We start from the raw sequence: 16,807 nt of genomic DNA on the forward strand, positions 1-16,807 counted from the left end.
AGATGGTAAGGGTTAGGTTAGCTGAGGACTTGACTCCAGCTGTGTAGGCAAAACAGATGTATTTAACAACATCAACTGCTGAATCACACCTAAAACAGAAGTTGCATACAGAATGGGAATTTATTCACTCTGCCCCCACAATCGCTACATTACACTCACACTATTGGTGAACCATGCAGCAAAGTGGGCCCCAACTCCAAGAAGGCTTGCCTGGCAGATACTGTTCCCGTCAGGGTGATTGCAGTATAATGCCAGGATTAAAGTTTGAAGACGCTGTTGGTGTCTCGTTCTCAGTTTATATTGCTGATTGGAGCTCTGCATCCTCTGAGCATTATACATACCGGGAGGTCCTGTGCTTGGTCCACGTAGACAACCATGATGGCAGAAGAGGGTTCCTCACTGTTCTGTGCGGTGATGGAGTTATTAACTATCAGTGCCTAAAGATTACAAACACAATTAATATTGTTCTTAAATCACAGTTTTCGGGGGATGTGGCCCCTTTACTCCTCTTCTTGCACGCATCATAGACCATACACTGACTAGGGATTGGGGTCATGTCATAACAAGGGATAGGTACCAAGTAACACATGTTATGATCAACGTGGTCTGGGCTTGTTTCAATCATCCAAGGATACTCAGAAATTTTCCTGATTTTTTTTCCCCCTGACTGGCTGTGGGAGTTTCTTTGCTTTTCCCAAGAGATCCCATGGACCCAATGGGTTAAATATGAACCATAAAGCATTGCAACTCTGACAGCTAGGTTGACCCAGCTGGTCTTTTCCTGTGCAGTATTTTTCATCAGTTAAGACCATGGAAAGGGTGTCTGCCTCCCCAGCCCTGTGCCAGTCTTAAGCTTGAGCATAAAGCAATAGTGGCCTCACAATGTCTTGCCCTCTAATTTTATTCCCTCCACTTTCTTCAGTAATCTGTTAAATGGAATTTGGGGCATTCATTGTGCTGTAATTCAACTGTCACTGCTGTATATATTTAAAGAACAGAAACAATTGAGAGCTAAATAAGTTGTATTCATCTTAGGACTCTAGGCATTTAGAACTATTCCATTTGGTGCTTTCTAATGGGTTCGCTCAGGCGTGTCCAATCTTTTCTCGTCGATTATCAATTTTTCTCACGCGATGAGCAAATTTTGGGAAGAGGTGGTTTGGCGGAACATTGAACATGAATCTTTTTAAAAAGCTGACACGAAAAGGAAACCACTTGCTGAGCAAAACAAATCACCAAAAAATAGATTTAAAAAAAAAAGTGTAATAAAGACAAGCATTCAAGTGTGAAGAGTTGAGTGTGTTTGTTCAGCTCTCTCCCAATCTCAGGGTGCTAACTTATTCCTCCACCCACTGTGAGAGTGCCTGTTGGTGTGTGAGGGTGAATGAGAATACAGACTGGAGGTGAGCCAGACACACACACTGCATGCCCCCCCCCCTTCCCTTTATCTCTCACACCCACCTATCCCCCCCTCATTCAACCTTAATTACTCACCCTCATTTGTCCACCCACCCTCAAACTCACCCACTCAATCACTTGTCTACCTTCAACCATTCACCTATCCTCACTCACTAACGTTCAGCTTATCTGCAGCAAATGTAGAGAAAAACTGTAATTGGAGGAGCAGTCCCTGAAAAATCTTCAAACTCACTGAGCTGTCTTCATGGTCATTTCACAATCGCTCCGGGGCCACATCGGGGGTCTTCACAGGCTGCACTGGGGCGCCTGCACCGCAGATTAGAGAAGCCTGGGTTGGATTATAAAAGGCAGTGTGGAACACGGCCCACATTCAATCCCTGGCCCAAGCTAAGATAGCTAATCTCAGTGTGGGTAGCGATATGGGTGCTATAAATTGGCCTATGCCTTCCAGGACTAGGAAGCAGAAAATCAGCCAGGGTTCCTGTTCTTAATCACTCCAGTGACTCCTGCTGGAAAGTGTTTGTGTGAGGTGAAGCGAGGATAGATTGTATTTAGGTTTCATGGAATAGTCTGATGACATTCAAGTGAAGAATGCATACTTGGGTAAGGTACTAATGCTTTCAGGAAAGGAGGGGATAGCAGTCTAATAGGGTTGCACAATATTTTAAAAACACCTTATTTCATCTATGTTCTCTTTGGAAATCATTGAAGCTTATGATAAATTCAAAGTTATTTTTGAGCTAAAAAATCAATTATCCAGTAATTCTAATTACAAGTAGACTAGATTTTGAATATGATACTGATCATGTATCATCTCATGAGTGATGGTCAGTCAAACTGTGATTTTAACCTTTGGGATTACCTGCTCCAGTTTTGCTGGGTCAGAGTACAGAGACAGCCACTCCAGTTTCAGACGGACCTTTCCTCTTGCAACGTCCTTCAGAGTGAACCACTACGCAAGAGAACAGAGAGAGGAGGGGTTTAGAGTCAGGCACAGAGAAAACACATGTAACAGGGTTGAGCATTATAAAGTGAGGTGCAACAAAAAATAGTTCATGCATATCTGTAACTACACCAAGAATAAAGGAACTTCAGTAAATGAATATGAATTTTCTGAGAGCTGTTACTGTTCTGCTACCATAACATTGTTGAAAATCTGACGTAATTAACAAAGATGACGCCTGGTCATTAACGTACAGCCATCAACAACAGCCAATGGTTTTGGGAATTAAAAGGTGACTTGTCTTCAAGAAGCAAACTTTCCAAACGGTTATTTTTAGTTGTTTGCAAGCCCAAAACGCAATACTGAAATTACTCATGTGTGACAATCATGCCACAAATGATGCAAAGCACCTCCTCAAACAGGGTGAGGATAGAAATGACAATGATGTTAATGTTCAGTGCGTTCAGATAAAATTTCTTCTTTTTAATAGAGCTGTTGGGCGAGATCTATCGGTCGCGTTACACTCGAAGAGTGGCGCTGCTGGGAGATCCCTCGACCAGGATCTATCTGGCTCGCCACGCCTTGCGAGATCTAACGTGATCTCGCAAGATGTCGCCCGTCATGGGCGGGATCACTTTCTGGAAAATCTGCACATTAGAGTGAGCAGTTAGTTTCACTAATATGCATTCCCACAATCTATCCAAGGCGTGGGATCTAACCCCTTCGCCTTGGAGATCTCGGGCAAGAGATATTCAGTGCTGGTCTCCGTAAGTGGGGACCAGACAGAAGGCTCTCCTGGGGGTTGCCCAGGGGATCAGTGGCCCCAGGTGACTGCCCTCTTGTCAGGGTGGCACCCTGGCATAGCACTGTCAAGCTGACATGTTTCATGCGATGGGGATCTGGCCCAGGGGTGCCCTCCATGGGGGAGAGGGGTGGTGGCTCTAAGGACTCCCTTTTGATGAGTTGGGGGGGGGGGGGGGGGGGGGGGGGAGGAGGAGGTTCGGGGGAGCTCCTCAGTGCAAAATAACATGACTAAGTACGGCCTTCCCCGCTGAGGCACCGATTTACCCAAACGGCTGTTTGATAGCGTGGTGTTGCTCGGCTTTCCAAGTGCCAGGAAACACCCAGCTAATCACACGCGCGATGAGACACTGTTCCCATTCGGGTAGATCGTGCCATTAGCTTATTCAAAATAGAATATGGCCCCAAGGTGCTGCAATCTTGTCGAACATTCAGATGACATCACCAGAAGCAACTCTACTCTTCAGTTTTGTCTGATAGTTTTCCATTAAGAGTACCACTTTAATGGCACTTTAGTGCCTGTTCAGTAGTTATATCAGCATCTCTGCTAGTCCTTACTTCTTCCACTATTTGATTTTTCATCACTTCTCCAAGGTCCAGCTGCATTCTGAAATAAAATAAAGTCTGATATTATCTTCTCACTCCGATTCCAAGCACATTTCTCTCAGTGCAAGAAACAATCCATCAAGGCCACATGAGACACTAAGAAAAAGCAAGAATAAAATACAGGGAGACAGTGGGCGTGTTTTAAAAATTCATTTACAGGTTTTATTGTCCATCCCTAATTGTCCTCCATTTGAGAGAGCAGTTGAGTTCTGGAGTCACATGTAGGCTAGACCAGGACGGCAAATTTACATCCCTAAATGATATTGGTGAACCAGATAGGTTTGACAATCTTTTTTTAAAATTTTGAATACCCAATTCATTTTCTCCAATTAAGGGACAATTTAGCGTGGTCAATCCACCTACCCTGCACATCTTTGGGTTGTGGGGATGAAACCCACGCAAACACAGGGAGAATGTGCAAACTCCACATGGACAGTGACCCAGAGCCGGGATCGAACCTGGGACCTCGACGCCGTGAGGCAGGGTTTGACAATCATTAGATTTTTAATGAATTCAAATTTCACTATCTGCTGGGGTGGGATTTGAACCCGGGTCCCAAGATCGTGCCCTGGATTGGCCATGCTAAATTGCCCCTTAATTAGGGGAAAGAAAGAATTGGGTACTCTTAAATTAATTTTTGTTTTTTTTTAAAAAGTTGTTGCAGTTAATGCGCAAATCAGATCTTATCATTTTGAGAGAGCTCAATCTAACTCTCTTTGATATACCACAACCCATGAAAACCCAAGGAGCTGTTTTTGTTTTGTTCATTGGATGTGGGCGTTGCTGACTGGGCCAGCATTTCTCGCCTATCCCTAATTGCCCCTGAACTGAGGGGCCATTTCAGAGGGCATTTAAGAGTCAACCATATTGCTATGGGACTGGAATCACATGTAGGTCGGACCAGGTAAGGGTGGCAGATTTCCTTCCCAAAAGGACATTAGTGAACTGGATGGGTTTTTACAACCTCGACAATGGTTTCATGGTCATCATTGACTTTTTAATTCCAGACTTTATTGGATTTATATTTCACCATCTGCCACGGTGGGATTTGAACTTGGGTCCCCAGCGCAATATCTTGGGTCTCTGAATTACTAGTCTTGTGCCAATGCTATCAGGCCATCGCCTCCCCAATTTTCCCAAATAGAGCGCACAACCTCAGAGATGAGACTTGTTGAATTTGCCTCTTGTTATATTGAGTATTGCAGCAACATTTTTAGTTCGAGTATCAGAGGACACAAACATTGCCTCAGGTGTCTGCATCTGGAAATATTGCATCCAATATTGCATCCTCCAAACATAATATTAAAATTATCATTCGTGTTTCTTCTGGGGTGGCGCAGTGGTTAGCACTGCTGCCTCACAGCGCAGAGGACCTGGGTTCGATCCCGGCCCTCGGCCATTGTCTGTGTGGAGTTTGCATATTCTCTCCACGTTTGCGAGGGTCTCACCCCCACAACCCAAAAAGACGTGCAGAGTAGGTTGATTGGCCACGCCAAATTGGCCCTCAATTGGAATTTTTTTTTTCCAAATAAAATAAATTAGTGTTTATTCTCTGGCGCAGGCGCCTTATAAGATGAATTACGCCACTCAACACACAAGGGGGTACATTTTGTTTTGGTTTGGGAATCCCCTGGGAGAACCCCACAAGTGCCGTTCTGTCTGATCCCTGCTTGTAGGGACCAAGCTGAACATCACTCGTCTGAGGTCTCCGAGGTGAAGGGGTTAGATCCCAACGCCGCTGGTAGATCAGGGGAGTGCATATTAGAATGAGACTATTGTCTTGCTTTTTGATCCTGTCCTCAATGGGCAGGTTTCAGATCGCGACGTCTCGTGAGATCACATTAGATCTTGCGAGGCGTGGCGAGCTGGGTAGATCCCGAAAGAGGGATCTCCTGGCATCTACTGGCCGCACTGCCTTTCAGGCACAACACAGAAAGCCAAGTGGCCATACATACACTCACATAGTCCTATACACAGGCATGCGGACACAAGCTACTACATACATGCACACAAACACAGTGCTCTCACCTGCCCAGGAAATCATCCTGATCTGGGTCTTTATCAAACATCTCTATTTCCAACAGCTGACCAGGAACTTCGTGGACAATCACCTGTGGAGTGTATACGGCCACAGGTCAGAAAGAGAGCACGCGATACACTGCTATTCAAAACTATCCTTTTCTGTAAATTCCAACAACTTATATGGATTCTCCATCAGTTGAAGTTGCATTTTATGTTCCAGGATTGTAGTCCAGTTCAGCGATACACTGATCCAACTTGACAAATATTTTCAAATTCTAAATTCCAGCTGTTTGAAGGCCACATGGTGGCCCAGTGGTTAGCACTGCAGCCTCATGGCACCGAGGTCCCAGGTTCGATCCCAGCCCTGGGTCACTGTCCGTGTGGAGTTTGCACATTCTCCCCGTGTCTGTGTGGGTTTCACCCCCACAACCCAAAAATGTGCAGGGTAGGTGGATTGGCCATGATAAAATTGCTCCTTAATTGGAAAAAATGAATTGGTACTCTAAATTTATAAAAATAAATAAATTCCAGCTGTTTGAAACAGCTTGAGAATATATGGGTGCATCAGCATAATAATTAATAAAATTAGTTAATGGAGAAAAATACATCCATCCGATTTTAAAGCTGAACATATTTCTTCCATATTGCTTTCCAGCACTAGATGTCAGCAATGTGCTCAATGAAGCAGAACGTGGTGCCAGTAACAAAGGACATTTAGATTTTGGCTTAGTAGATGATTGTGGATATTTCTGATATAAAGGTGAGCACTGCAAGAAGGAAGGAAATACTATCCGGGAAGGGATTTTGTGCATATATTATTGATCAGCAAAGCAGTATTCATAATGTCTATGGGGAATCCATATGCTCTCTATACACTCTCCACCGACAGGGGTTGGGGCGAGAGCAATGTCATGGGGTTGGGGCTGTAGTGTTATTTGATGATACATGCAAGGGAGATGAGAAACATGTTTCACATCACCACTCACCTAAATGTTAAACAAAACACATTGAATTGTTTTATTACCTCTTTGGTGAGTAAATACAGGCCTAAATGTGTGCGCAATTATCAACTAGCATGATTGATGGAAAAGCCTTTCAGTGGTATTAGGGATAATGCAGTGAATTTCAATGTCACATTGATGGACCCAGTGCACTGCAGAAGCAGTTCTGTACTTTGATGAAATGCTGGTACTGGAGTTCTGCTCCATTTCGAATATGGGGCTGAGGAAGATACTGAGAGAAGGTGGAACTTCCACCCGGGCAGAATGTTGCCCCCTCTCCCCAGAGCGTCAGCGGTGGAGAACACACGCAACAACAAACACCCTCTCAAGTACCACGTGTGGTGCATGGCTCTGAGATACAAGGGAAAAGACGAAGAGACTTGTACAGTACTTATAAGGAAAGGCCATCGATGTCTTTAAAATTAAATAGGCCAGACAATGTTTCAAGTAATGTTTGATGAGCCCTACCTGCCAGGCCTATTGGAATACCTGCGCCACAAACTCATATGTGACAGTTCCATTTCTGATACATCTAAAGTTTCCAAGCTAACTGTGATGGGGGCAAGTGGGAAGGAGGGGGAGGCAGATTTTTGCTGTAATTTCATCCTAGAATCTTCCTCAAGAACAGGATCACGAGGTATGGGTGAAGATGCCAGCATTCTCCAATGGGCACAGATTTGAGCACTGCGCCAGATCCCAGTCTCCCTCAGCCATTACACTACAAAGCTGTGCTTCCAGGAATTGCAGAGCCAGGATTTCAACCAGCAGAAATGTCAGGACGTTTAAAGGTTCTAAAGACTGGATGAAACATACAATCATATTCACCCACCTCATACATTTCATTCCACTTAGGATTCAAGCTCTCACTGATGGTCTTGCTCATGAATGCCTGTGTGCCTACTCGTACAATTGCATACGGATCAGACTTTCCTTTGATGAATCCCTTGACATAGGTGTCCTTCGACTCCAGGCTCGCTGCTTCAATTAGGTGGATCCGAACTATTCCCTAAAAATAAACAGACCAGTTTCAAATTCCCCCTTTCTGAAGGACTGGATTATTGCATATGGAATAATTAAATGCTGTAGAGTATGTGACATGGAGATTAACTGAGTGCTGACAAGTTCGTACCTAGGCAGCATGAGAGTTTGTACATATCTGGTGTCAGCAGCAAAACAGCACTGCGCCATACAACATGGTAGCAGTGCTGGATGTTTCCCTTTTCTAATATTGTTATCACCAGATTGGGGTTTACTTCCCAGAAAAACTATTGCCATCCAGTTTTCTGGTGGGGTAGCACAGTGGTTAGCACTGTTGCTTCACAGCATCAGGGTCCCAGGTTTGATTCCTGGCTTGGATAACTGTCTGTGCGGAGTCTGCAAGTTCTCCCCGTGTCTGAATGGGTTTCCTCCCACAAGTCCCAAAAGACGTACTTGTTAGGTGAATTGGACATTCTGAATTCTCCCTCTGTGTACCCAAAGAGGCGCTGGAATGTGGCAACTAGGGGATTTTCACAGTAACTTCATTGCAGTGTTAATGTAAGCCTACTTGTGACAATAAAGATTATTATTTATTTGGTATTCATGGACATTGGAACGTGTGCTGTTCGGAGGAACATTAATGACAAAGTAGACTGGTGAGGGAGTGGTAATTTCCATCTCCATCTGGGCTGGCTGGAAACTGGCAGAGCAAATCACCCATCTTTTGTAGAACTTGCCTGGATTTCATCCCATTCAGATCAATGCAACACGGAACTGCCAGGTTCTACAAAGTGAGAAATTTTTTCCACCTGGTTAGTGCTCAGGTGATGAAGTTAAAAATGAAGCTCTCCCTTCCCATGTTTTATTGGTACAAACAAAGCAAACCACAACCACAGCGCTATGATTGGCCAGACAGGTGCTATTTATTACTAAATGCATTAGTACCTCCCACTCTCAAAAGAATATCAAGGTTTCAACATTGGGCTACAAATAGGTGGACTTAATGCTGACACACCACCAAAATTGCACCATCCTAGAGAACTGCACCCCAAAAACAATTTTGTTGTCAATGATTTGGTGAAAACATACCCGAGGCAGGGGAGAACGGAGCTCAGCAACGTGGAGTTCTCCAACAAGAGGGCACGTGATCCGGTTTGGCAAAACCAGGAAAGAGGCAATGGTGTCCATAAGTACGGTATCAGACTTTGAGCTGAACAAGGAAAAAGAGGTAGAGCAATGCAAGAGATGGAGGGAAATAGTGTAATAGAGCAAAAAAAAACATTTATCAGAGGCTTCAATTGCAAAGGAATATAATATATCGGAGATAAACTTAGAGACACAAGGGTAACCAGAGGTTAGAACTCTGAAGAATAATTACTTTTTACTGAAACGATTAAGGTGTAGTCTCTGGAATTTTTGGCAGTTTGCAGTGTTTTCAGATGTGCTGCCTTTGAATCAATTACAGGATGCCAGTGGGGCCCTGTGCTCATCTTTTTTTAACCAAACATTAGAATTCTAATTAAATCATATGCAAAGTACTGTATATTTATGAAATTATATTATTGATTACATTTTTCAATATGCTTTGGTTTTGTTTGTACATTGTACATTTTTGGAAGAAAGGCGAGAGACACCCAGAATTCGAGAATGTAATTCATGTTCTTGGAATAATCTTTTGAATGCTTGATTTTATTTTTGATCCTCAGAGGATTAATTCTTTTTGCTCGTATCTACGATCAATACCTCAGCCCTGGAATATCCAACAAGTTGGTGAGTCCTGTCCAGTTAATGTCCAGTACCTGAAAAGACAAAAGTGTCTAAATCAATGTCAGAATCTCAAACTGTACTTCAATTTAGTGTGCATCAGGTTTGGCTATTCAATACAGACACCTTTCATTGTCACACATGGGAACTCGGAAAATAGGTCTCCATTCAAATCCAGTGCAGATCTGCCAAGTTTCATTCACTTTGGTTTAAATTAGACTATTTTGTCAAAGCCATTCATATAAACAAACCTAGCTCCATTGGATAAATGTAACCCTTGCTCTGTGCCTTGTACACAACAAGAGCATAAGTCAAAGATGGATCACTACACAACCAGCACCCCTGTGAACCAAGACCTTCTATGACAATCTTGCAAAATGTTTTATTTATTCCCAGGATGTGAATGACTAGGCCAGTTCAGAAGGTCAGAAGGCAGCTAAGAGTCAATCATGTTGGTGTGGAACTGGAATCACACACAGTCCATGCAAGAGTGGCAGCTTTCCTTCCCTGAAGGACATTGGTAAATCAATTAAGATTTTACGACAATCCAACAGCTACATGGTGACTTTTATTGATGATAGCTTTTTATTTTCAGATTTAATTCTTAAACTGCCACCGTGGAATTTAAACTCTCAATCTCTGGATTAATAGTCCAGGCCTCTGGATTACTAACCTAGTAATAAGTAGGAAGAATAGGAAGATCATTTGCTACTTGAAAGTCTAGGGGGGTAGAAGATCAACAAGATCTCGGAGTACAAATGTATTAATTGCTAAAAGCCACACCACAGATTATCAAAACCATAGTATTGGGTCCCTCTGACATGAAAAGAAATCCAAAGCTTTTTTTTGCCATGTTTAAAAAATTGACTTTCTGCTGAATTAAACAAGAGGACCGGTACAAGTCACCTGTCCACAGGACTGGCCCTTTGTTCCAGGAGCTACCACCAAGAGTTACAAGAAAAATTATTCCCCTCTCTGCCTGTGGAATATCACACTATATTGTATAGAACCCTTGTAATCAATAAAAGCTGAGAACATGCAGACTTACTGGCTCCCCAACCTGAATTATCACAAAAGATATTCCTACAGAGTTATTAACAGACTCATCTTGCAGCTGGGACTGTCTAGGTCCATTTCAAAAGGGGACCGTTGAGGGAACAATACAGAATTCTGGCTAAAAGCACAGAAACCAATTGTTAAGCTGCAATTAACCATTAATCGACCATGTCTCTGGCCTTTTAGACAATTTTAACATGACATCTTTGGTCTCACAGACAGGCTGCTATTTTAACGGCAGCTAGAAAGGACTCCAGCACCCACCTAAGAAAGCAGTCTCTCAACTCCATGAAACCTGCTTAATTTTTTAAAAGTCTCTGATCAACACCTGTCAAGCAATGTAAGCACCAGAAGCCCATCGTGCTGCAGTGCCATTCATTTCAAGGATTTTCCTATTGTCGCCTCCAACCAGAAACCTATCAGTCATGAAGGAAAACTCTCTGGGCTTTGACTTCTCTGACTCTGGACATCACATTAGCTAATATTAATTTCTGGGGTTCTTTTACTGTTCCTATCCACAATCATAAACTCCTTCTATCGCCACCACTGTGAATATGAGGTCTTGAACACTCCTCTCCTGCATTTTGAATGTGGAAGAAGCTGAGTTTTTCATCTCACAAACTAATTTTGGGAAAACGTGCCACAGCATATTTATTTATTTTTTTTAATTTGGAGTATCCACGTGACTATTCTGACCAGGGGCCTTTCGCCCTTTGTTGTCGTTGAACCCCTCCCAGAATCCATCATGCAGTTCCTTTTGAAAACACCTCTCCCTGTATCAATCCCATTCTCCTACCTTTCCCACCTCCCAGGCCCATTGAAACCCGTGCGACCAGGTTCCAACGACCGCGGCCCGTCCCCCCACCACACTGCCGTCCACTAGTTAACTTTCGCTTGCTAGTGTGCAGGCCCCTGCCCAGGCCTCCTCCTCCCAATCTCCTCCCCCATAACCCAATCCCTGAAAACTAAAACACTCGCGCATAACCAGTGCAAAGAAACACGCCCCAAAAAACTGCCATAACACCCAAGCCCAATATTCACGTAATCTCTGTAGCCAATAGCAAAGGTGAACTACCCTTTCCCATCAATTAACCCAAAAACCCCACTGTTCCCCCCACAAATGAACCTGAAACAAGAAATAGGATTGTACACATTTAACCCCCCCCCCCCCCCCCCCCCCTCAGTCCAAAGCCAAATCTCAGTCGCATCTCTCATTTCAACCCTCGTCCTTTAGCCTTCACAAACGCCTCCGCTGCCTCTACCATCTCAAAGTCTCTCAAGTTATATGTCACCCTCAGCTTCACCGGATAGGCCACATCAAACCTCACCCCATTGCTGAAGAGTGCCGCCTTCACCCGACCGAAGGCCGCCTGCCTTCTCGCCAGCTCTATTGTTAAATCCTGGTATATTTGAATACAAGCTCCTTCCCACTTGACCTCATGCCTTTGCTTTGCCCACCTCAGGACCTTCTCCTTAACATGGAACTTGTGCAAGCAAAATATAAATTTGGGGCCTCACGGTAGCATAGTGGTTAGCATCAATGCTTCACAGCTCCAGGGTCCCAGGTTCGATTCCCGGCTGGGTCACTGTCTGTGTGGAGTCTGCACGTCCTCCCCGTGTGTGCGTGGGTTTCCTCCGGGTGCTCCGGTTTCCTCCCACAGTCCAAAGATGTGCGGGTTAGGTGGATTGGCCATACTAAATTGCCCATAGTGTAAGGTTAATGGGGGGATTGTTGGGTTACGGGTATACGGGTTACGTGGGTTTAAGTGGGGTGATCATTGCTCGGCACAACATCGAGGGCCGAAGGGCCTGTTCTGTGCTGTACTGTTCTGTTCTATGTTCTATGTTCTATAACTAACCGTGGCAACTCGTTTGCCTTCAGCTTGGGCCTGATGTGCCCTGTCTAGCTCGTATCGGGAGGGTTCTTCCCCACCCGCCCCCCCCCCCCCCCAACAAATCCGCCAGCATCTTCGTAGTACGCAGTTGGCCTCCACATTTCCAAGAATCCTGCCTTTAACCCTGTATTCAGCATTCAAATTTGACCTTCCAAAATGAATCACGTCACATTTTCTTGTGGGGAGAAGCGTCACTAGAGACCATCAAAATATGATATTCATAAAGAAATCCAATCGGGAATACAGAAACTACTGCACCCAGAGAGTGGGGAGAATGTGGAACTCGCTACCACAGGACGTGGTTGAGTGATATAGTACAGATGGATTAAGGGGAAGCTAGACAGGTATATATGAAGGAGAAGGGAATAGAGAATTACCATGATAAATTGGGGCAGGCTCAAGTGGAACATAAATGCAAACATGAATAGCTTGTTTCTGTGCCATATATCCTATGTAATCTTATGCAATCACACGTAACCATTACACAACCGTGCCCTTGTTTGGTTTAAAAGTTTTTTAAAAAATTAACATTTGTCACTTTTCAAGATGATATGCCAAAGATTTTTCCAATGTTGATAGCTTCATGATGTTGACTTCAATTTCAAGTCTTTTTTTTTTCTAAAGGTAACACACCCAACCTCCCAACTCCGAACTCTTCAACCTTTCCTTATAACTTCAATTCCTGATTCCAGTATTTATCTGCATTACTCATCTCCCATCTCTCTAACACAAATAATACATTTAATACATTCCTTATGATTAGTTAGTGAGAAGTGCACTTCCAAATGGGGTCGGATAACTGTGTATTTAACAGCAACCCTCTCCCGATTCATAATCCATCCCTTGATTGCCAACCAAACTATTGTCCATATTGGTTACACGTTTGCTTCTTTTGTCAATTTTCCCTCGACTACTCATTTGCACTAATGATGCTGACTCCTGCTGGGGTAGTCCTCCAGTACCTCACCAAATGGCCACCGCTTGTATGTGTGAGGTCAGGCAACAAGTGTCCACAGACTATTCAGTATGGGAGTTATTTAAAAGCAAATAATATAGGGCATTGGTAACAGCGCCTCTGCCATTCCCGCCACTCCACCAGTCCAGTGGTGGTGGCGGCCCTGAGAGTTTGGGGCCAGTGGAGGCGGCATGTGGGAGCATCGGTCTGGGCCCCAATCACCGGTTTGCCCCGGGGAGTATGGACGGGGGGGGGGGGGGGGGTTCCGGTTATGGTGGAGAGCGGGGATTGAGAGGATGGGGTATGTGTTCATAATGGGGATTTCCGAGTATGAGGGCGTTGGAGAAAAAGTTTGGGTTGGCGAGGGAAACAAATTCAGGTATCTGCAGGTGCGGGACTTCCTACGTAAACAGGTGTCAACCTTCCCGCTCCTACTGCTAAGAAGGATTCAGGACAGGGTAGTTTCTAGAGGGTGGGTAGGAGAAGGGAGCATCTCGGACATTTATAAAGGAGCTTATGGGGTCGGAGGAGACGCAGACCGAGGAGCTGAAGCGCAAGTGGGAGGAGGAGCTGGGAGGTGAGATCGAGGCTGGTCTCTCGGCAGACGCGTTGAGTAGAGTCAACTCGTCCGCAACATGTGCCAGGCTCAGCCTGATACAGTTCAAGGTAATTCACCGGGCTCACAGACAGTGGCCCGGATGAGCAGATTCTTTGGAGCGGAGGACAGGTGCGCAAAATGTGCGGGAGGACCAGCGAACCATGTCCACATGTTTTGGACATGTCCGAAGCTTAGGGAATTTTGGCAGGGGTTTGCAGACATCATGTCCACGGTGTTAAAAACAAGGATGTCACCGAGTCCAAAGGTGCCGATTTTCAGGGTGTCAGAAGACCCGGGAATCCAGGAGGAGAAAGAGGCAGACGTTCTGGCCTTTGCTTCCCTGGTAACCCGGAGACGGATACTATTAGCTTGGAGGGACTCAAAGCCCCCGAAGTCGGAGACCTAGCTATCAGACATGGCTAGCTTTCTCTGTTTGGAGAAAATCAAGTTTGCCTCGAGAGGGTGACTGTTAGGGATCACCCGGAGGTGGCAACCGCTCGTTGACTTCTTTGCAGGAAATTAATCGTCAGCAGACGGGGGGGGGGGGGGGGGGGGGGCGTAGTTTAGATTAGAGTAGGGGGTCAATAAGGGAGGGACCTGTCCGAGAGGTAAATGGCTTTTGCACTATGTTTATGGTTTCATGTATATTGTTTATTTTGTTGTTATTATACCAAAAATACCCCAATAAAATGTTTATTTAAAAAGCAAATATGTAATCAACTAATTCAACATGACTCGGCTCCTTATAAATCACGTCTCCAGATGACACGGAGATCATTTACAGTAGAACTATAATAATCTCGAGTTAAGATCTCACTGATCCCGAGTGAAGCAGTCCTGCATTCATCCTTCATCTTCTATTCCATTGGTGGGTTTTCTTTTTGCTTCCACAACACACTTACCGGACGGCGGATGAAGAACAGGGTCACTGCTCCCACCAATGGCATATTTCCAATCAAGGGCTCGAGGATCACGCGAAGCATCCCATGGAGCTATAGGAGAGATGGGGAAAGGAATAATCGAGTGAAGGAACAGACACTTGAATAATAGATACTAGGACACTTCAGGAGAAATGTGTTGCACACAATATAGGTTAGGTTCATGGCCAAAATTACCAATAAGTTTCTGGGTTTCTCCCAAAGCATGTTTCACACGGAGTAGTCATGTTAGCCCAGCAACTTTTGCAATAATAATTTGATTAATATACAGGTATTTCACTTTCTCCTACTGCTCCCACATTTCAGTATTTATAGTTGTTGGTAGTATGGAACTTGAGCATTGCTGAAAAGAAACATGATGAAGTTTTTCACTTTTCACATATTGGTATTCTTGTGAAGCATGCCAATAAAGGAAAAAACCAATTTGTACTGCATGAGAAGAGAGTGCTGATTGGTTGGAAAGCGGACTTTTGGAGAGGCCTACTATTAAGAATGCATCAGTTGATGGTGGCTGACAAATAAATGCCAAACATTATTTCCAATTTAAACCAGGCTGCTCGACTCGGATTGGGCAAGGCATTGCCCTGTGTAATGGGCCAGCGAATGGCTGTCACTTATTTTATTTAGTGGAAATAGGTGCAATGTACATGCTCTTTCGTCTGTGAAGAACAGGGCCCTGTGTATTAATACGTGCATCTTTCAGGACACAAACAGTGCAGACACAGTAAAGTGGCCATAGTCCCAGATGACCATGGGCTACTTTCCCCTTTGAGAGGGAGAGCCGACTGGTGGTGATTTAACCCAAGGATCACCACACCTCAGGCAAAGGGCAACATTGAGAAGGCGGGGACCTTCAGGAATAACCTCAGCCGGTACGGGAATTGAACCCACACTGCTGCCCTCGCTCTGCATCATGAACCAGCTGTCCAGCCAACTGAGCTAAACCAGCCGGAGCTAAACCATGCAGACACAATGGGCTAAATGGCCTCCTGCGCCATGGCACCACTGTGATTCTGCAAAGCGCACTAAACTGCAAGCCCGACTGAATATGTTAAATTGGTTGTCAGCGTAATTCTTAAACCAATTTTATATCCTTTTCCAATATGTGAATGATAAGTTTGGTCTATTTAAATCCGTAGCAGCATGTAATAATTTCCTTGCATGTCTTAATAGGCTCCACCCTGCGCTCAAATTCACCTCTGAAATATAGCAGTCAAATGAACTAACTCCCTTTCCTTGACGTACTTGGTAAAGAATCTGCCAGAGTTTTTGTTTTAAACCACAGTCAACCGCAAGCCTACCGTCAATGGTCAATACACACGCTGGGATTCTTACGGTTCCACATCTTAGGAGATTGGCCTTATCAGCAACCATGTATATAGGGCCCAAGCCATTTGCGCACCGCGCAAGCTTGATGTGGAAAATAGCTACCCTGATCAGATAATTTTGCACTGTGTACCACGCAAACTCATGAACGGGCCTAAGGCTGTCATTCAGTCCTGAAAAGTGCCCAGTCTACCTCGGATTACCCTGGAAGAATAAGGTATCAAAAATTTGAGCAACAGGTGAAGCTAGCTGTTCACACTGCTGCTATGCAGTAGCACCACGAGTGGTATTTCCACTAACAGGATGTTGCCATCAAGCGAAAAAGACTTTCTCACAATCACACAAATGAGTAATGTGGTATTTGAGGTTCAGTGCCAGTGTGATGCTAGGTATGTAGCCCATACGTCCCAAAGACTGGTGGATCGTATAAATAGCAAGTCCCTTCCGTTATTCACAACGGGCAAGGTACAGACCGTACTTGACCAAACTGTGCTCGCAAAGCTCA

The 16,807-nt window shown here is 44.5% G+C and overlaps 1 protein-coding gene across 1 annotated transcript in view; it reads right to left on the reverse strand.

Moving 5' to 3' along the window:
* The window catches only part of LOC119958180 (extended synaptotagmin-1-like), a 165,262-nt gene that overhangs the window by 41,034 nt on the left and 107,421 nt on the right, over nt 1–16,807 (reverse strand). The window contains 8 exon segments of the mRNA XM_038786528.1: nt 342–437; nt 2,282–2,371; nt 3,722–3,770; nt 5,798–5,880; nt 7,622–7,798; nt 8,860–8,980; nt 9,514–9,569; nt 14,941–15,030. Coding sequence (XP_038642456.1) covers nt 342–437; nt 2,282–2,371; nt 3,722–3,770; nt 5,798–5,880; nt 7,622–7,798; nt 8,860–8,980; nt 9,514–9,569; nt 14,941–15,030 — 762 coding nt within the window.

The sequence above is a fragment of the Scyliorhinus canicula genome, chromosome 28, assembly GCF_902713615.1.
Source record: "Scyliorhinus canicula chromosome 28, sScyCan1.1, whole genome shotgun sequence".
NCBI classification, from domain to species: domain Eukaryota; kingdom Metazoa; phylum Chordata; class Chondrichthyes; order Carcharhiniformes; family Scyliorhinidae; genus Scyliorhinus; species Scyliorhinus canicula.